This window comes from Anabrus simplex, chromosome 9 (genome assembly GCF_040414725.1).
Source record: "Anabrus simplex isolate iqAnaSimp1 chromosome 9, ASM4041472v1, whole genome shotgun sequence".
Classification (NCBI taxonomy): Eukaryota; Metazoa; Arthropoda; class Insecta; order Orthoptera; family Tettigoniidae; genus Anabrus; species Anabrus simplex.
The window spans coordinates 66,941,719-66,963,684 of record NC_090273.1 but is presented as its reverse complement, the minus strand read 5'-3'; the positions used below and the strand labels follow the sequence as shown (position 1 = coordinate 66,963,684).

The window sequence follows — 21,966 nt, the reverse complement described above, 5'->3', positions numbered from 1 at the left end:
CCCTCTCCCCCAGGCAGCACCGGGGAAGGTACCTGGTCTTCGGGGGTGGCAGTCATTATTGTTACCACTACACACACAAAATCGGAAATTAATTATTTACAACTTTGAGTATACCATACAATGTGGCTGAAGTTTAAAATACACATTAGAATCCCCTTTCATTGTTCCTAAAACCATCTTCCTAATGCTCATGCTTTCCAATTCCGTAAAGACCTGATCTCTCTTAAAACAGCAGACTTAGATATTACACTATTCGCTTACCTGTAGAGGATTCCAATTCACCAGTAACAGTCTCTTCAGTCGTGGATGCACCTGTAGACTTCCTGTCAAAAAATGTTGATATTTTCAGCAACTTTTCAATTTCTTTCAAATGTTATTTTAATTTACATTCTTTGGCACCACTAGGATATTTTCTATCCATTTTACAAGAACTTTACAGTTGTAACTTATGAATGGTTCAACAATCAGTGGTGAACTGGAAGTTCTCTTCCTGATGCAAAGATATAGTATAGTATGCGCATTCCACCATGTTTCGCCTGTCCCCTCCTGCTCACTTCCTAGACCTCTTCCCCCTCTGTCCGTACTCGCAAGCTACCAGATTAAAATTTTCGTCAACAATAACCGTTACAATAATTACAGTGCGTAAGTAGCGAGGATTCGTGTCTCTGGATGGTAATTGATTCTAGCAGTGGTGAAATACTAACACGGACAGCTGATAAGACGGAAGGAAGAGTGCGTGTTTGATATTTTGCGAGCGTAAGTATTCATATACATGCACGGAGGTGGAGCAGCAGGTCTTTTTATACAATTTTAGGTTCGGCCAAGGGGCTGCTGCCCCTTTAGCCCCCCCCTAATCTGGCCCTGAATTTAGTCTACTAAGGGCTCTCAAGATTTACTTTATGTTACACTGACACACATAGGCCTTATGGCGACAATGGGATAGGAAAGGGCTAGGAATGGGAAGGAAGTGACCATCACATTGGTTAAGGTACAGCCCCGCATTTGCCCGGTATGGAAATGGGAAAACATGGAAAACAGGGCTGCCGACAGTGAGGTTCGAATCCATTATCTCCCGAATGCAAGCTGATGAGTGAAGTTTCTTTCCTGATCTACAGTATATCCTTCATCACTCACTGTCTTTCATTCAATGAGTGGGAATTAACAAAGACTGGTTCCTTGATCTGCTACAAATATTTGTTCATCCAGACACCCCTTTTATTTCTAAAGCTGACCTCAATGATCTACCCTCTAATAGGGCATGGGTTTATGAGAAAAAGAGTCATAGTTAAAAACAATGAAGATACAGCATTAGGAAATCATTTATTGTTTATTCATTCATACAACAGTAGCATAAAAGTAATGTATAATAGGTAAAACAGGCTGAGGAGAAAACTCATCAAAGAAATACTTGTAGGCAAGCAAAACACCTTTAGGTAAACAGTTTTAACAGCAAGGATAGCATATTCTGATATTTTACATGATTTTCACATGATCAGGTACTATGGAAACGGTTTTTGACCTCCTAATCAGTTCACATGAACAATATTTCTTTTATCTGTTGTGTGAGAGTAAGCAAGGCTTGAGTTAAACTCAAAATTAAAATTGTTAAGCCATAAGGCGAATTTTCTCTTTAGGATTTTACTCGAAAAAGAAAATCCAATATGTTGTGTTTCTCCTGCAAAAATGATCATACCAAAATTGTATCAACAAAAATACAGTGAAACTTTGAATTTCCATCTGAACAACATTAAATTTTCCTTCATTTCATGTTCACCAGTTCTGTGAAATTGCTGGGTTTTAGATTTAAAACAATCAATATATAATTTATGGAGTGATTTGTCTTACTCCTTGGCTGAATGGTCAGCATACTGGCCTTTGTTTCAGAGAGCCCGAAGTTTGATCCCTGGCTGGGCAGGGAAGTTTTAAAGTTAATTCCTCTGGGTGTTTATGTTCGTCTTAATATTCTCCTCAACTATGAGCTCCTTCAGAAGATCAACGGTAGAAGGTCAGCCTCCGAATTCGAAGATCATGGGTTCAAACCTGGCAGAGGAAGTCAGATTTTTGAAGGAATGAGGTGGATCTGGCCAAACTACTTCAAGTAAACTCCAGCTCAGGATGTCTGACCAATGATCCCATCGCTTTCCTGATGGCAAAGATCAGGTCACCCACTCACCAAGGTAAACTCAGAAAAAGATAAACCCAGTTTCAGGGTACAAATTCGTATCTGATTTGAGGTATCAAAGAATATAAGGTTAACATTGAATTCTCTCTCTCTCTCTCTGGCAAAATCTTTCCAAACCAACCTCCCAAAAGAACTGTCCTGTTCTCATCTTCTTTGATCATCTTTCTCTAGTGAGTCTCCGTAGGCATTTTCCTAATCTTTCTAACTTGTTAAAATTTGATCATTCCAGCAGGATAATTTGAACAAGTAGTACTGTTCCTTAGTTTCATCGACCACAGTTGCATCTGAAAAGAAAAAGGATAGGAAGATAAAATCATGTTGATTGTTTATCGAAACAGCATTGTGTTTCAAAATACTAGTACGCAAAACAGGCCAAAGAAAATACAAAAAATTTCCGCAATGGTGAGCACACAACAGATTTATAACATTCATATAAAGTAGAAGTCCGTTATGGCGAGAATTCATAACGGCAAAAATTTTAGTCGCTATAATGGATTGTCATTATCAAAGGGTAGAAAAGGGTCCACCTACTCAATACCATAAACTTGTATATTGTCTTATAAAACTGGGACTAGTTTCGACCCAGTATATATATAGGGTCATCTTCAGCCACGCTACAGTTGGAAGACATATGCACACATATAACCAATAATAAATTAAACACTTTGGTATGCTACAATTTGCAATCTCAATTTAAAACACTGCTGAAGTATGAACAACACATCCAAACTTGAAACTAAATGACACATCAAAACTGTTGTGGTTGATGACCCAATATATATGGGGTTGAAACTAGTCCCAGTTTATTATTTATTTTATTTATTTACATAGTTTATGCCCACATTGTAGCACTTAAATCAAACCCAAATACATTTATGTTAACAAAGAATTAACTGAAGATTTAGCTTGCATCATCTTCTTCCTTTCCCAAAACCTCATCATTCTGGCTGACCTGGCTGCCCTTTCTTCATCAGATATGACATATTATTTGTGTTGTACAGTTTTATAAGACAATATACAAGCTTGTATGTTCAGTCTTCAGCCCTAAGGCTGGTTGGATCCTCAACAGCTCTGCCATCAGCTGTCATAGATGGTTTAGGCACCACTGAAGAGGCTGAAATGACACTAGGAACACGACGAAGACCCAGTGCGGTGGATTTGGTCAAAACTAGCAAAAAACTGCCACGAACTGGACCCAGGCCTCTTACAGACAACAAACATATAAGAGATGCAAAGAAATAAACATATACCAGTAATAAGGGCAAGAACTTAAATTTATTATGGAGAGGAAAAAAAAAAAAGTTGCATAGGTAAAACAAGGGGGCCAAAAATCAAATAGCTAATAATAAAATGTGGCCCATAATCAAAATACACCAGACTCACTGATTACAGCACCTTCACACACGCTTACCTTCATAAAAGGCGTGACGAAAAGTTTGGAATAAGGACTTGGCATCTATATTAATTAATTGAAGAATATGAATTCAGGTGGGTACAAAACATTTCTTTGTAGCACATCTGGTCTAAACAGTCATAAGTTTAGGGAGTAACAGTACCTAATCATAACATTCTCCCTTTCAATTCCCCAGAGAAGACAAAACTCTCAACAATAAAAAAATCATGTCCCCCGAGAATACAATATCATTAAGTAAAAGAGCTTAAAACGGGAGAAGAGGGAAGGGTGTACTGAGCTCATTTATACGCAGAAAATAAATGCAAAGAGAAAAGGGGAAGTTATCATGTTTTCACGCCAAACAACAAAAATATGGGAAGGCAACCCGCAAAGAATATAACATATTAAACAAGAAAATAGGTAAAGAAAGCCAATGACGGCAATGTGAAACGAACAACAAATAAGTAAATTAGACACAAAAGGTTTCACGGACTCAAACGTCAGAACCACCCACGCTCATACATAGACCGAGAGGTTAGGTCGCAGAATAGAGGGACGTATAAGAACGTCAATACACAGCACATAACAAAATAAACAACCGCTCTCGAGCTCAGACAATATGAACCAGAAAGTAGTCCATCTAAAGAGACGGAGTGTCTCCAACACAAAAATACACAGAAACAGGCAAATTGCGTAGTTAGCCTGAATTCATACCAGGTCTATGAAGTGGACATGATTTATACAGAACACGCGATAAAATAATACAACATGAGCTCAAGCGGAATGTTAAAGAAGCGACATGAGTAAAGGTCTCGGCCGCACACAGCAAACAATCTCTCTCTCTCTCTCTCTCTCTCTCTCTCTCTCTCTCTCTCTCTCTCTCTCACACACACGAATCCGTGTCACCTTCTGTTCTCAAAATAAACATAGTGGATCGGTGTAAGAAAATACCAAAAGAAGCGTGTGAAAATAAAGTTAACACACAAAAAATTAGAAACACATGTAATGAGGGAAACCTTTCTAACCCAACCATGGTGAGCACAAAACGAAGCAATAATAAAACCAAGAGAAAATTAAAGAAAACTAAATACCTCAATTATATAAGCAATTAACATTCTCGAAAGGCCGAGATATGTACACACATCTTGAATCGGTTAAAATATCTTTTATATGCCACAAAGGCGACTTGGAAATCCAATCCTTCCATCTTCTCACGTCAAAAATCTCCCCCCCTCCCCCCAGAAAGATAACCCAACAAGACGGGGTAGAAAAGAAATGCTTTGACCTATGCTAACGTATGAGATGCCATTTACCGGAATAAGGAAATATTACATAGTGGTAACAACACATGATGGGAAAGAGTAATAGTTCATAGATACAAGAGTTCACTAGGAACGTGAAGACCTCAGAAAAGGCAAACATACCATAAAATGATATGGTGCAGTTGAAGGCGCACTAGGGAAATGAGGTAGTTTCCCATTGCTTTCCTCACCGAGCCAGTAGTTGCTATTACATATCAGCCTGCCAAGCCCACTGAAATGCATGCAGCAACCGACCCTATGAGCAATATTTTCACACCATTCATAGCAGGGACTGGCTGCAGAAGGAATGGCATTACTAGTACCGCTCATACCTCAGTCACTTTCATACTGTCAAAGCCAAGGATAAGACAGAGACAGATCAATGAAAGTAACAAAATTGCTGTAGCCCATACCAGCAGACATAGTGCACTGTAAACACTAAGTCCTACCAGCAAAGATGGTATTGAATAGGTGGACCCTTCTCTACTCTTTGATGGTGATCAGTTGTCAATACAGACCATAATGAAACATAACTTATGATAACGGATTGTCGTTATATCAGAATTTTAATAAAATTTGGGAAAAACCTCATGCACACTAAAATTAGTATGAAACAGCTATGAGTTTGTTCAAAACTTGCAATTTTACGGATGATATCAACGATTCAGCTTACCACTATGTTATTTTTTGAAATCTGATACTACGTGAAAGTGTACAGTATGTTTAATTTAATTCTGAAAAAATTATATCCATACAGAGGCCTCTGTGGCAAATGTTCCAGTTTTCTTTAAATAGCGTCACCTAACTTAACCATATATGTATCATGAAAACATATTTCAAGCGTTCATAGAGAAATGATAACCCCTCGCTACGAATTTATACGGGAACAGCCTTTCCAAATTTTTTTTTTCGCTAGTTGCTTTACGTCGCACTGATGCAGATAGGTCTTATGGCGATGATGGGACAGGGAAGGGCTAGGAGTGGGAAAGAAGCGGCCGTGGCCTTAATTAAGGTACAGCCCCAGCATTTGCCTGGTGTGAAAATGGGAAACCACGGAAAACCATTTTCAGGGCTGCCGACAGTGGGGTTCGAACCTATTATCTCCTGAATACTGGATACTGGCCGCACTTAAGCGACTGCAGCTATCAAGCTCGGTTTTCCGAAATTTAACTAGACGTGAGAAAAGATTGTTACGTGCTCAAGCGACCGTCAGCCTGGAGTGAAGAGGGCAAAGCTACAGCCCTTGTCATGGCTATGAGAGAAGCCCTCAGTGTACTACAGCCGTTACCAGAAGGTGCTCAGAACAACTACACCATGCTATTAGCCCACATGGACACCAGTTACGGAGATCATCACCTACAACAGGTGTACAAGACCCAGCTTTGAACCAGAACTCATAAGAGTACGGAGACACTCCAGGAATTCAAGACAGATGTCACCTGTCTCGTTTGCCTGGCCTACCCATCAGCTCCAGAAGAGGTCCTCGAACAGCTGGGTAGGTAGACATTCATAGATGGATTACATGACCCAGATACTCAACAGACCATTCGCCTCGCCCGCTACAAGACCCTAGGAGATGCTCTTGGCCAAACCTTGGAGTTCGAGGCCGCGAAGCAGGCATCAAGACTACAAAGTACGGTGCATCGCTTGGAAGTGGATGAAACTACATGGTCGCAGGACGATAAGTCCCTGACCGAGTTCCTCAAAGCGGTGGGAAGGTTCTATGAAGCCAAGCGGAACCCAATGAACAAGGCAACGGAACAACGCTCGAGCCATCGGGCACCTCGAAGGCCTATCATCTGTTGGAATTGTGGTACGAAGGGCCATGTAAGCCGGAAGTGCGAAGATCCCCAAAGATGGGAACCTCCATCTGACGTCCCGATGGCCGAGAAATACACCTGATTAACAATGGAGCAACGAGGACCATCGTGAAGCCAACAGTTGCGTAACGGTGGAGAATTTGACCCCTGCCGGTAAACCTCAGCCTGACTACTGCCACAGGAGAGAAGATGCCTGTCCGCGGCGAGACAGTGATGGAATTCTCCATAGGGCGGCCGACAGTGAAGCACCGGGTTCTTGTTGCGGACATCATGGACAAGATAATCATCTAAATCGACTTTCTGGATGAACATAAAACCATCCTGGATGCGAGTGCCAACATGCTCCGGTACGGGGATGAAGAAATTGCCATGCAACCAGCACAGAAAGGCACTGCTTTATGCCAGGTTAAGCTGCGTGAAGACCTGACCATCCCAGCAATCACCGAGGTGGACGTGGCTGTGGACATTGATGGAGCCGCTGGAGGGTTGACGGCCATTGTGGAGCCAGAATATCAGAACGTTCAAACAAAAGGATTACTGATCGCCAAAACCATGGTCAACACCTCTTATCAGCCTTACGTTCGACTGACCAACTTGAATGACTACGACATTGCCATCCACCAAGGCACAACACTTGGAGTCTGTGAGCCTGTTGTATGGATGGAAGAGACAGACTTGGAGACAGACTTGTAAACAGACAGCAATTAGTGACTGTGGCCATTCATGGTTAATTACAATTGTGTGGATATGTGTGTGTATACATTTATTGAGTCATCCTGAAATTAAATTGGAGTAATGAAACAGAGAGAGTTTTATTCATAACAGTATTATTACTCCTTTACTCCAGTCATTTGGTATGGATTTTTCTTTCCAAATACATTTAAACTTATACAGCATGGTAGACCAATGGGTTCTGCAGTTTTTATAATTTCCACATTGATTCACCCAATCCTACTGCATTTCCCCACTTTCCTTCGTTTGACAGCAGTTTCCAGTTCTTCCATTGTGAATTCACTCTCAGATTCTGTCTCCTCTCACTCTACCTCTATCATCTCATCTACCTCTCTTCTCACTTTCAGGAGTTCATCAAAGTAATCCTTCCAACATTTCCTTCTCTCCTATGGTTGTGTTATTATCTCTCTTCTTTTACATTCACCTACTTTATGTACACTGTTTCTTTTCTCTTCCTTCTTACAAGTTCATATAGCATCCTTTTATGACTATACACATCCTCTTACAACTCTCATACAAATCCTTCCCAGCTTCTCTGCCCCTCTTCACTTACTACTTTCTTGCACCTTCTTTTCATTTCCTGATACTTTCTTCCACTTTGCTGGCATGATTAGCTCAGTGTTTAGCCGCTGGCTTTGCACCTGGAAGGCTGAGGTTCGAATCCCAGTTGATTCTGGGTCGAATTTTCATCTCTAGAACCATGTAGCGCCAGCAAGGGTATCCGGTCTTAAACCCTCAGCCAGAACCAAAGTGAGCGTGGGTGGCTCTAGCGACCCCAGAAATAACTGGGATAAGCTGAAGAAAGTTACCACATAATCTCAAGTACCACCCGCACGGTTTTTTCGAAAATATCGTTTCCAAAATTGGGTGCGGGTCTTATTTAAAATTTTGGGAAATTTATCTTTCCGAATGCGTGTAAATTGGGCATCACCGCTGGTGTGGCTTGGCAACAATGTTCTCTCCGCTCTCAGCATACACTTTCTTTTTTTTATTTTTTGCTAGGGGCTTTACGTCGCACCAACACAGTATGGCGACGATGGGATAGGAAAGGCCTAGGAGTTGGAAGGAAGCGGCCGTGGCCTTAATTAAGGTACAGCCCCAGCATTTGCCTGGTGTGAAAATGGGAAACCACGGAAAACCATCTTCAGCGCTGCCGATAGTGGGATTCGAACCTACTATCTCCCGGATGCAAGCTCAAAGCCGCGCGCCTCTACGCGCACGGCCAACTCGCCCGGTTCAGCATACACTACTTCCGCGCTTGGCGTCAGTCTCACGCACGTTCTCGGAGTATCAACATGATTCCACAAAGCGTTTGCGATCTTTTACTGTGAGTGAGAAACTGAAAGTAGTTCGGGAAGCCAAAATTATTGGAAATCGTGCAGCTGGTAGGAAATACAATATTGACGAGCCGTGTATTCGCGATTGAAGAAAGAAGAAAAATATGCTATTAACATGTAGTGGTGATCATAGGGTGTTTTGTGGACTGAGTGTACAGTTTCCAGAAATGAAAAAAAACTTTATAAATATGTGACAGAAAGGCGGGAATCGGGATATGGTGTGTCAACAGAAATGTGTCAGCTAAAGGCATTAGAGATAGCAAAGGAACTTCCAACAGAAGGGTTTAAGGCAAGCCGAGGATGGGTTTGTAATTTTAAAAAAAAAATGGGTTGAGCGTACGAAGGCGTACCTCAATTTCACAGCGACTTCCTGGTGCCTACGATGAGAAGTTATTGTTGTTTCAGCATCACATAATTCGATTGCAGAAGGAAAATGCATATTTGCTTTCCCAAATTGGCAATGCAGATCAGACGCCAGTCTACTTTGAAATGCCAGTCGACAGGACTGTGAATGTTAAGGGTGCAAAAAGTGTTACCATTAGAACAGGTGGTAATGAAAAACAACTGTGTATGGTAATGTTGTGTATTCTCGCCGACGGAACCAAATTGCCGCCGTACATTGCTCTCAAGCGAAAGACGCTTCCTAAAAATCTACCTGCTGGTGTTATTGTCAGATCTCAGAACTCCGGCTGGATGGACAGTTCACTTGTGGAAGACTGGGTAAAGTGTGTCTGGCAACGTCACCCTGGTGCATTATTGGGACAAAAGAGCTTGCTTGTTCTCAACAGTTACCGCGGCCACACAACAGACGCTGTGAAGAAACATATCAAGGATGCGAAAACCGACCTAACAATCATTTCGGGCGGGACGACGTCTATGCTACAGCCGCTGAATGTCTGCGTGAACCGTCCATTTAAAGCAGCCTTGATACATCTCTATACAGAATGGATGGCAGCTGATAATCACACACTGACGCCAACTGGTCGCTTTCAGCGTCCGGAAGTTCAGCTGCTGTGTTTGTGGATTTTGATGGCATGGAATCATATCCCTGGAGACCTCATATGGAAGAGCTTCAAGAAAAGTAGCATTTCTAATGCTATGGACGGCAGCAATGACGACATTTTGTGTGAAGGTGATAGTGGTGAAAGTTCCAAAGTTGGTACTGATGATGATGAATGAACTCGTTGGGTATCGTTCTGGTAATGTTTGTTTTCTTTTATTTGTATTTTCTAATCATTTGATGTGTGTTAGTAAAGATTGTAAATAATTTTGACTTAACTTTTTTTTTTAAATTTGTTTTTTTCAAAATAAGGGTGCGGGTCTTATTCGATGGCGGGTGGTATTCGAGATTATACGGTATACTTTCTTCTACTTTCTTTCGTTTTATCCCTATTCCATAATTGCCATGCTTTCTTCTTATTTTTCACTGTTTCCTTTACCCTCTCATTCCACATGGGGTCTCTTTTGTCTTGGGAGTCTTTCAGCTCTTTTACCACAAACACTCTTTGCACAGGGACACCTGACAAATGAAGAGTTTGTTACAGCAGAAAGGAAGATTTTACAGTGGATAGGAGGAAGTATTCACTGATGTTTTTGTATACAAACTCAAGAGCTTACTTCCATTTATTGACGAACAGGTATTGATTTATTTGATGACAAAGATATCTAACCAGGAATTTGTCAAGGACTTCTATCATACAACTGTGTTCCAGAATGCTTATCACCCCACTGTTCAACGACTGATTATGGACGCCCATCTTAGTGACTGTCATGCTGGTACGCAGATGCTTTTGTCAATTCTGAGAAGAGTACTGGATACTAAGAGGTAGGCAAATAATTAGAGCTGTTATCAACTCCTGCATGATTTGTAAACATCATAGCTCGAAGAAGTTGGTAGCTCATCCTTAAACATTACCTGAGAGCCAAGAGTGCAATGCAAGAATTTTTGAAGTTACTGGAGTTGATTTTGCTGGTCCTCTCTACATCAAGGCCAATTATGGAAGCTCGAAGAAGGTTTGCTTATTCACTTGCTGAGTTTACTATGCGGTATGGTTGGAACTGGTATCCTTGGTATCCACAGGCAGCTTTATACAAACCTTCAGACATTTCTGTAGCAAACAAGGAACACCTATAATTGTCTACAGGAACCAAGTAACAAGCTTCTTTTGGTTCTGACAACTTCTGTCACAAACTGGATTGGAACGTAGTCTCACGATACAGTTCAGCACGGAAGATAGATTGGCATCGAAACTCTTCTCTCCGTAGAGTGCTTGAGAGCCGAGAGTGCAATGCAAGAATTTTTTAAGTTACTGGAGTTGATTTTGCTGGTCCTCTCTACATCAAGGCCAATTATGGAATCTTGAAGAAGGTTTGGTTATTCACTTGCTGAGTTTACTATGCGGTATGGTTGGAATTGGTATCCTTAGTATCCACAGACAGCTTTATACAAGCCTTCAGACATTTCTGTAGCAAACAAGGAACGCCTAAGATTGTCTACAAGACCAAGTAACAAGCTTCGTTTGGTTCTGACAACTTCTGTCACAAACTGGATTGGAACGTAGTCTCACGATACAGTTCAGCACGGAAGATAGATTGGCATCGAAACTCTTCTCCGTAGAGTGCTTGGTCATTCGTCTGTCAACTATGAAGAGATGCAGACAATCCTCTGTGACTGCAAAATTGACATAAATTCTCAGTCATTAATCTATTTGTCCAACAGTCTATCAGATCAGGCTGCTCTAACTCCAAATATGTTTTTACTTTCTACACAACGTACACGAAGTAGGAACACCTGAGTATGACCTGTTTGAAGCCACTGATCTTTGGCAAAGACTGCAGTATTGCCATCAGCTGAAGAAGAATCGTAGAGAAAGATTATGTAGTGAGTATTTAGGGCAGTTGAACTTATTTGCAAGCAAGGATAAGCTACACGACATCAAACTGGGAGAAATTGTATTGATTGGCAATCTACTTCTTCTTCCTCTTCTTCTACTACTGCTTTTCCAACACCTGTGGGGTCGAGGGTGCAAACTGTGTTGCAGATGTGGATTTGACCCTGGTTTACAGTTGGATGCCCTTCCTGATGACAAACCTATATGGAGGGATGTAATCACTATTGCGTGTTTCTGTGGTAATTGGTAGTGTAGTGTGTTGTCTGCATATGAAGAGGAAAGTATTGGGACAATCACATACACCCAGTCTCCGAGCTAGAAGAATTAATCAGAGACAATTAAAATCCTCGACCCAATTGGGAATTGAACCCTGGACCCTCTGAACCAAAGGCCTCAACATTGACTATTCAGCCAAGGAGTCGGACTGTGCTGATTGGCAATGACACTAAAAGAATGGGCTAGCCATTGAGACGAATTGTTGAGCTGGTTAAGGGAAAGGATGGCAATGTTAGAATTCTTTGTGTCGTCACTACTTCAGGCGAGATTGTAAGGCCAGTTCATATTATCTGCCCTTTTGAACTTGAGTTTCAACCTCCTGAGGATACCTAAGATATACAAAATCACCTAAGACTTTGTTCCAGTTAAAGAAAATGTAACAATCACCATGCAGGAGCAAGTGGCTCTTCTACTAAAACTTTAATTGAGAGAGTTTCTACCTATTCAGTACTTTATTTGCCCTATTCTCTCTCAGTAAGTTGAATAAAGGTCAATACAGATCCAACAATGAAGTTTTAAACTATCTTCTACTACATCCTAGGATGGTAACCAAATTTCAACACAAGCAGTCATAAAGAAATACCGCTAATAAAGTTATAGGAAGTGTTTATTGGAAAGTAGTATTTGTAATTATCCCACAAGAAGTGCCTACCATGCATAAGAAAATGCATGTTTGTGTGGCATAGGGTACTGTTTTATGTGTGTATGTGTAGTTGTAGGAATGCTGGGGACACTGCAAACACCCCCACACCAAGGCAAGGGAATTAAAATCCCACATGCCCATCAGGAATCAAAGCCAGGACTTCTGAAGGTAAGACAATGATCAGACAGCCACGGAGATGACCAAAGAAGAAGTTAATATCCAATATGTCAGAGGAAGTTATGCCAATGCAAATGCTTCAGTGAAGGGATCATGTAAGATAGAGGCAGGCAGGTGATTCTGAGGACTAAAAAAGCTTTGAATGGAGGACTAAGGAATCATTTAGTTTGTTATCAAAGGTTTGGAGACTGAATGCTGGAAGACATGGCAATGATCTGAATATGTATGTTAGGCAGACACATATGTGTTATTGCAGTGCTACTGTCTATCATATACCAAACACGCCAGCTCAGTGCGTTGTGGCATGGCTGGTTATGGTTGCTAGCTCTGTGCTTGTGAGACAGGTGGGCTCGAATCCCCTGTTGGCCATTCTTGAAATGGTTTTCCATGGTTTCTCCATTTTAACTCCGGACAAAAGTTGGAATGGTACTTTCCTCAAGGCCACAGCCACTTCCTTCCCATTTCTACCACAAAAAATTACATCTAAAGTACACCCACAGACAACCTTACACAGTGGTACATAAAGGAGGGTCTGCCTTACAAGGGCTGCATTCGGCTAGAAATAGCCACACGAAATTATTAAAAGCCACATGCTTAAAATACTAATAAATAAAAAATACGGAGTACCAGGAAGAGCAGCTACAGAGTTGACGAACTGAACATGTCCTTTGATACTCCCAGCACTAAAAGCCACATGTCCGACTAGTTGACTGAATGGTCAGCGTACTGGCCTTCGGTTCAGAAGACCCTGGGTTCGATTCCCGGCCAGGTCGGGGATTTTAACCTTCATTGGTTGATTCCAATGGCCCAGGGGCTGGGTGTTTGTGTTGTCCCCTACATCCCTGCAACTCACACACCACACATAACACTATCCTCCACCACAATAACACGCATTTACCTACAAATGGCAGATGCCACCGCCCTCATTGGAGGGTCTGCCTTACAAGGGCTGCATTCAGGTAGAAATACCCACACGAAATTATTAAAAGCCACATGCTTAAAATACTAATAAATAACAAATCTATCATATGGTATTTGAAAGTCAATAATCAAGACAATTTTACTAAACATACATAAAGACAATCCGTGTTTCTAGGGCTGTGATAATTATACATTAAGTATATGTACAACCGATTGCCTTTCCATTCATTATATTTCAGGAGAAGAGATATTGGAATGAGTATAATGCAGCAATATTTTAATAATTTCTTACCATTTGTATATACTGAAGGAGGGAAGATGGTGGAGGAGCTGCACAGAAACATAGATGTAACCTTCTTCGATCCTGAATCCGTCCCAAGTGTCAAGCGCCATCTAGTGAACGAACTGAAAAATACAAGGATCTTTAACTATTAATATACGTACATATATTTTTTACAATTGACTTTAAGTCGCACCGAAAGAGATAGGTCTTACGATGACGACGGGATAGAAAAGGGCAAGGAATGGGAAGGAAGTGACCGTGGCCTTAATTAAGGTATAGCCCCAGCCTGCAGTTGCCTGGTGTGAAAATAGGAAACCACGGAAAACCATCCTCAGGGCTGCTGACAGTGGAGTTCGAACCCACTATCTCCCGAATGCAAGCTCACAGCAGCGCGCACCTAACCACATGGCCAACTCGCTAGGTTAGGTACCTGGGTTTGAGAGACACTGATACAAAAGTATCCAATATCTAACATATTTCTGAAATATGAAGTCATTGAAAAAAATATAGAAATATTAATAACACATAATACGATAAACACAAGTAGAGGCCAATATCGGCAGAGGGATCAATAGAAAAGGGCAAAAGAATAAGAACAATCTCCACATCTTCATAGTCTGTCAATTTTCAAACAGTCTGGCTTTCTCCTCATCAAACCCAGTTCTTTTCATCCCCCGATGAGATCATTTCTTTCCAGTTTCATCCGGAGAGTGGGCTTCAACACTCATTCAGGTGCTGTCATAACAGATCTTAGTCTTCATGTGGGAAGTGTGGCATAAGAAGAAAGTTAAACACAGGAGGAGACATGATAAAGTTGATAATGATTACAATACTTGTTTAAAGAGATCATTGAACCCTGACGATATAAAATGAAAGGAAATGATAGTAAAAAATGTAAAATTTACCCTCACCAATGAGTATGAATTTAAGATAATCAGCGGATCTAGTTATTTCTATTGAAAGATTAAAGCATACTGTAATCAAAACCTAATTAAAATGTAATAACGCTGAAGGCCATTGTTTTTAAAAGCAAGATCTTGTATATCAATTCAATTTAAAAACTAAAAATAGATGAAAAATCCAACAAATAGATTAAAAATTCAGAAAAAGTAAAAGTAACATTTACAGCAAAAGAAGAGTTAAAAACAATAACTAAAATTAAATTTTGAGTGTTAAAAATGATAAAGCCTATTTATCATCCCTCATAAAATGAATAATAGGATAAACACAAGTACAGGCCAATATCAGCAGAGGGATTAATAGAATGCTTATAATGCTCATCACTCCGGTACTTAATTCTAAAACTAATAATAATGTCCCACTAACTACTTTTTATGGTTTTCAGAGGCATCAAGGTGCTGGAATTTAGTCCCGTAGGAGTTCTTTTACGTGCCAGTAAATGTACCGACATCAGGCTGACGTATTTGAGCACCTTCAAATACCACCGGACTGAGCCAGGATTGAACCTGCCAAGTTGGCGTCAGAAGACCAACCATCTGAGCCACTCAGCCTGGCCATTCTAAAACTACCTTCTTCCACTCTTGTTCTTCACATACTAACCGCCATCATCTGACTGTTCAGTTCCCCTGACGTCAGTTCTATTTCTTGTAATTTCCAGAACTAACTTATATTCATATAAATACGAGGGACATACTATATTGTTTTACACTTTATTTTTGTACGTCCAGGCATGGTTCACATTTCATGTTTGAAGGTGGTGCCTTGTAACTAGTGCCTTGTTCCACCGTTTGGTAGCAGCACACGTACAGGGGCCAACAAATGTACTCTTCATAGCCATTTCGCAACAAAACTGTCAGCGTAGGAGCAGACAACATGGAAAGCAACTGTCAGGGACGCGCTATACGACTTGGTTCCTATGGAAAGAAGGCCTGACCACTGCAGAAATTCATCGGCGCTTGGTGGCAGTCTGTGGAGAACATGCGCCGTCACGGAAAACAATTTACAAATGGGTGGAAGGTTGGAAAACAGGGCGCACATCGGTGGACAACGGAACCAGTTCTGGATGGAATGTGACAGTGTCAACACCAGCCAACATTGTCCAAGTCGAACAAGGAAACAAATGCATCACATTTACGGAAATGGAGACAGCCACGGGAATTAACCTAAACACCCTGCAGAGGATCGTGCACGGCCACTTACAGTTGAGGAAGGTGTCATCCAAGTGGGTGCCTAGACTCTTATCTACTGACGAAAAGCATAGGCGTGTGGACATGTGCAGATAACTTTTGCAATGCCATGTTTAATATCCAGCCGACTTCATGGCTAGGCTTGTGACTGGTGATGAGATATGCCTCCATTACCATGAGCCGCAAACGAAACAACAATCGATGCAATGGAAGCATAGGGGCAGTCCACCGCTTGTTCGGGAACATGAAGAAACTTATGCGTGGTCGCCGTTTAGCGGATTTTTCAGAACTGGACACAGCTGTCAAGGCATGGGTACGCAGCACTCTGAAAGAATGGTTTCAGGAAGGTCTGGAGAGACTGACACATCGATGGCAAAAGTGTATACAGTTACAAGGATATTATGTTGAGAAGGTGGACGTAACAACTGATGTGTAATGTACCTCATTTGGGTAGAAAAAAATAAAGTGTAAAACAATATAGTACGCCCTTCGTACGTGCTACCGGTCTAACATGGCAGGTTGAACGAGAGTCCGTGCGCTGCTGGATGTGTGAGCACGTTATCTTGGATAGAGCTGGTTCTCTGCTCCATATACTACAACTATATTCTATTCTTCGGTTGTTGACAGAGTTGGGGTAGTCATCGACTTACAGGTCACTATTTTTCATTATGTATCAATGGACTACAGGCTTTTGAACTACTCTGGGGCTAACATTGTCATTCATTGCATTCAAACTGTTCTAGTCTTTAATGTATTATGGAAATCCTCGTGTGTTTTGGACTCACTGCTTCGTGCATCAAACAACATTTTCTGGCCGTGTCTCTCTAACTTCTTCCATTCCCCACCCTATCCTGTATCTTGCTAAAAATTTTGTGGTCATCCAGTGTGTATAGATCCCTAAAATACTTTGTATAAGAATTTAACAACTTTAGCATCTACTTCATTATTTGTCTAGAAATTTTCAGTGAATTTGTTTTTTGATCATGTTAAATTATCTTATTTTCTTTCCTAAATTTATATAGCACTTATTCATTGTCCAAATATATTTCCCTGGCATATTCGTGTTTGTAAAATTTTCCGGCACGGATGTATGTATATGTATGGCCTAGCTCAACTGATTTACTCAAGTTATCTTCACCACCCTTTTTTAAAAATGTAATCACCTAATCACCTTCGGTTAACATTTTTGTGTAACATATCTTAAACTCACATTAGAAATTATTCCCGCTATTGTCAGTTGTTATCTACCGTTGGTCGGAAATATAAACAGTATATTTATTGGAGTAAAAGTAACTTATTATTGAAAGTATCATTTCCTTTAATACTACATTTATCTTCGCCACTCTCTACATTCCTGGAACCCTCTGGGCTTATGATCTGATATTCCACTGCGTATGCTATAATAACGGTTTTATCATTATTCTTGCTCTCCTTACCTGTTCTTCATTGTCGATCTCCGACTCGCCCAACAACCTGTTACAAAAGGAACATGATATCCAACTCGGGTAGGAGCCCTCGCCACAGTTGCTTGATAACGGGAAAAGGCCTTGAATTCCTTAACTTCAAAGGATAAGTTGCACCTTTGGGGAGCAAGCTGCAGAGGTGGCAACCTTTGGAGTGGGTTATCAATAATCCCATTTTTAACTCGCGCACTGCCCCCCTCAAAATGTTTATGAGTCAAATCCAAAGCACCCCGTTTGCCCTTTCCAAGAGCAATCTATTCTAAAGTATATCATATTACACAATAAAATTTGCTCATTACCTGTTAGTTCTGTGATAAAAAATTCTTTGTAGCGTGTTTTGCACCCAGCAGCTGCTTTCAGTGTAGCTTTTCTTGAAACATACTCCCCCCCTGAGATGATATTTTCATCTTCAGAATCATAAGCGATTCCAGTGTAGATGTACTAAATGTAGGCCTGAATTCTGTCTGAATTTTCCTAAAAACACTGAAAACTCTTTCTGTGTAAGAGTTACTGTGAGGTACACTTAATACTGCAAATACAATATTACTTAAGGTTTTATACTTAATTTGTCCACTTTTATTTTTAAGCTCTGCAATATTGCCCCAGTTCAAATCAATGTTATGTCCATGTACAATATATTCGGGGAAAGTATCACACTGGTAAACTGCAAATTCCTCTTCAATTTTGTCATGTTCATTTTCCTTGACCAAAGTTGGGAATCTTCAAACAAAATATTCAAGAGATGAATAGGAAACCTTCATTCCGAGAGAGATGCCTACAACTTCGGCATGATGAAGAAATTCATCATCAAGGGGAAACTTACTGATAATGTAACTGCAAGCTGCCATATAAAACTGTTACAGAATTATACACTGACTGACAGAGCAAATGCAACACCAAGAAGGAGTGGTTCGAAAGGGATGAAAGTTGGTGAAAGAACAGAGACGGCACGGACGAATAATTGATGTTTATTTCAAACCGATATGCAGGTTACACAATGCGCACGGCATCGACTCAGTAGGATGTAGGACCACCGCGAGCGGCGATGCACGCAGAAACACGTCGAGGTACAGAGTCAATAAGAGTGCGGATGGTGTCCTGAGGGATGGTTCTCCATTCTCTGTCAACCATTTGCCACAGTTGGTCGTCCGTACGAGGCTGGGGCAGAGTTTGCAAACGGCGTCCAATGAGATCCCACACGTGTTCGATTGGTGAGAGATCCGGAGAGTACGCTGGCCACGGAAGCATCTGTACACCTCGTAGAGCCTGTTGGGAGATGCGAGCAGTGTGTGGGCGGGCATTATCCTGCTGAAACAGAGCATTGGGCAGCCCCTGAAGGTACGGGAGTGCCACCGGCCGCAGCACATGCTGCACGTAGCGGTGGGCATTTAACGTGCCTTGAATACGCACTAGAGGTGACGTGGAATCATACGCAATAGCGCCCCAAACCATGATGCCGCGTTGTCTAGCGGTAGGGCGCTCCACAGTTACTGCCGGATTTGACTTTTCACCACGCCGACGCCACACTCATCTGCGGTGACTATCACTGACAGAACAGAAGCGTGACTCATCGGAGAACACGACGTTCCGCCATTCCCTCATCCAAGTCGCTCTAGCCCGGCACCATGCCAGGCGTGCACGTCTATGCTGTGGAGTCAATGGTAGTCTTCTGAGCGGACGCCGGGAGTGCAGGCCTCCTTCAACCAATCGACGGGAAATTGTTCTGGTCGATATTGAAACAGCCAGGGTGTCTTGCACATGCTGAAGAATGGCAGTTGACGTGGCGTGCGAGGCTGCCACCGCTTGGCGGCGGATGCGCCGATCCTCGCGTGCTGACGTCACTCGGGCTGCGCCTGGACCCCTCGCACGTGCCACATGTCCCTGCGCCAACCATCTTCGCCACAGGCGCTGCACCGTGGACACATCCCTATGGGTATCGGCTGCGATTTGACGAAGCGACCAACCTGCCCTTCTCAGCCCGATCACCATACCCCTCGTAAAGTCGTCTGTCTGCTGGAAATGCCTCCGTTGACGGCGGTCTGGCATTCTTAGCTATACACGTGTCCTGTGACACACGACAACACGTTCTACAATGACTGTCGGCTGAGAAATCACACTACGAAGTGGGCCATTCGCTAACGCTGTGCCCCATTTATCGTTCGCTACGTGCGCAGCACAGCGGCGCATTTCACATCATGAGCATACCTCAGTGACGTCAGTCTACCCTGCAATTGGCATAAAGTTCTGACCACTCCTTCTTGGTGTTGCATTTGCTCTGTCAGTCAGTGTAAAACATCTCTTCATCACAATCATTATCTTTCAGGTATGCTCTGGCTTTTGCTCCAATTACCAAGTCCTCATTGGCTTTCTGGTATTTCCTCCTCTTGAATTCAACACTCGAAAGGGATTCTGAATGACTGGAACATGGCTGAACAAATCTGACCAATAGGTCAGTTAAAAGACTAGTAAGTTTCCTCCAAAGAAGATGTATGGCTGGAGCATCTTGTTGAAGAAATAAATTCACTGAGTTAAAGACGGGAGGTGTACTCTTAAGAAAGCAGCAAAACAGTTTTGTGTGTGGGTCTTGTAAGAAAGATTTTACAGTTTGAAACTGCTTGGTGCTCTCATTTTCATGGTGGGGCTCACTACAAAACATTAGTGTCAAAGCCTCCCACTGCTCAAGAACTCGATTAATAGACTGAAGAAGCGAAAGCTAACGGATACTGATATATTTCAAAATTTTATGACCCTCTGTGCCACAAACGCCTGATATACTTTCAACGTGTTTTGCCATTTAGAACTCTTATCAAGATAGTAATATAACTGAACAGAAAAGTTCTCTACATTGACTGGTAATTGGGCTGCTGCTTTTTGTGCACAGATATGTATGAGATGACATGAACAACCCGGGACATGAACAGAAGAATGCCTGTCCTTCACAAATTTGGCAACACCTTTATTTGCCCCTATCATTATGTATGCATTGTCAGACGAAAAAAAATGCAATTTTCCCATGGAGTGGCTAAAGAAGACAATTCACTATTAATAACAGAGAAAATTCCCTCGCCAGTATTGTCAGTACTCTCTAACAATGACAACAGGAAACTTGGTATTTGGCCTCTCTGAGCATTAAAGAAAAAGACAACTATACGATAAAGTTTAACTGCAATTGAATCTGTACTACCATCAGTAGCCAAAGAAAAAGGTGTTATTTGCAAATGTTCACTTATTTTCTTTTTTGCCTCAGATGCCGTATATTGAACTACAGCAGAGGTTATAGTTCTTGCACAACCATATTTCTGAGATATTTTAAAGCCGGGGAACATTGATCTAAATAAATTTCCAGCGTGGTCTGAAACTGATAACGGAATATTATGCTCCAAAAGAAATGATGTGAACAGCAATTTGGCATTTGTCAGCACAGTTTCATTACTTTTTACGAAGAACGATAAAACAGACTGGTTTCATAATTTTAATTCACTGTATGTGTGATGTTTCTTGGATTCTATGTGTCTTCTGCAATCATCTCGTCCACCGTGAGCCACAGAGAAATCACACGAGCACGCACTGCAGAACACATGGTTTTCATTAACACGCAAAGAAAGTAGGCATGGCCATTCGTTTGTGTAACCGTCTCGATACTTCTGTAACATTGCTGCCTTCTTAGAAGAAGAAGCAATTTGACAATTGCTCCGCTTCATTTTACAAAACCAATCACTTCTTTTCGAATCCATGACTAGGATAATTAGAAGTGAAACACGCTAAATATACCACTCACATCTATGTGCACAATAAAGAGAGAGCCGAGCGTGCACACTGGAGAACAACAGAGCAAGGAGTACAGGCTACTTCGCAGCCGACTTGATGCATCATTCTAGCTAAGAAAGCAGCGTATATCTCTGTAGCTGGCAGTGATTTCACAACGCTCGCGGGAAACAAAAGGAAGTGACGACCAAATAGCCGCCAAATATGTTGTTGCCAACTTACAACACTGAAACGAAGAGGGTTGACCAGTAATGCTCTAAGGGATTGAACATATTTTATTTCTTTACATTTTTTGTAGCAATTACTGTAATTTTTATTGTGATAATGTTGCTTTTCCGTTATAATTTCCCCTTGAGTGTAAGGTCATAATCACGAAGTGAAATCCATAATAATTATGGACAATCCATAATAGTTGGGACCTCTGAAGCTGTTAGCCTCAGGAATGTTCAGTTTTGGTTGCCAGTAAGCAGTGAGATATCTGAATAACGTAGTGAACCTGTTTATGCTTGTATTTCACATTCCATTCACAAGTTACAAATTTATTTTGCACTGAGTGGTACAGTGAAGGGCAGTGAATATTTATCGCATGATAGCCTACATTCGGATTAGGAATGTAATCATGTGAAGTTGACTAG

The 21,966-nt window shown here is 41.5% G+C and overlaps 1 protein-coding gene across 1 annotated transcript in view; it reads right to left on the bottom strand.

The window, feature by feature from the left end:
* Positions 1-1,301: 1,301 nt before the first annotated feature.
* Zwilch (zwilch kinetochore protein) overlaps positions 1,302-21,966 on the bottom strand; it is a 117,516-nt gene continuing 96,851 nt past the window's right edge. Inside the window, exons 10-11 of the mRNA XM_067153456.2 lie at positions 13,966-14,078; positions 1,302-2,466 (exon numbers count right to left, since the gene is read on the bottom strand). Coding sequence (XP_067009557.2) covers positions 2,384-2,466; positions 13,966-14,078 — 196 coding nt within the window. The 3' untranslated portion in view covers positions 1,302-2,383. The remainder of the gene's footprint in view (positions 2,467-13,965; positions 14,079-21,966) is intronic.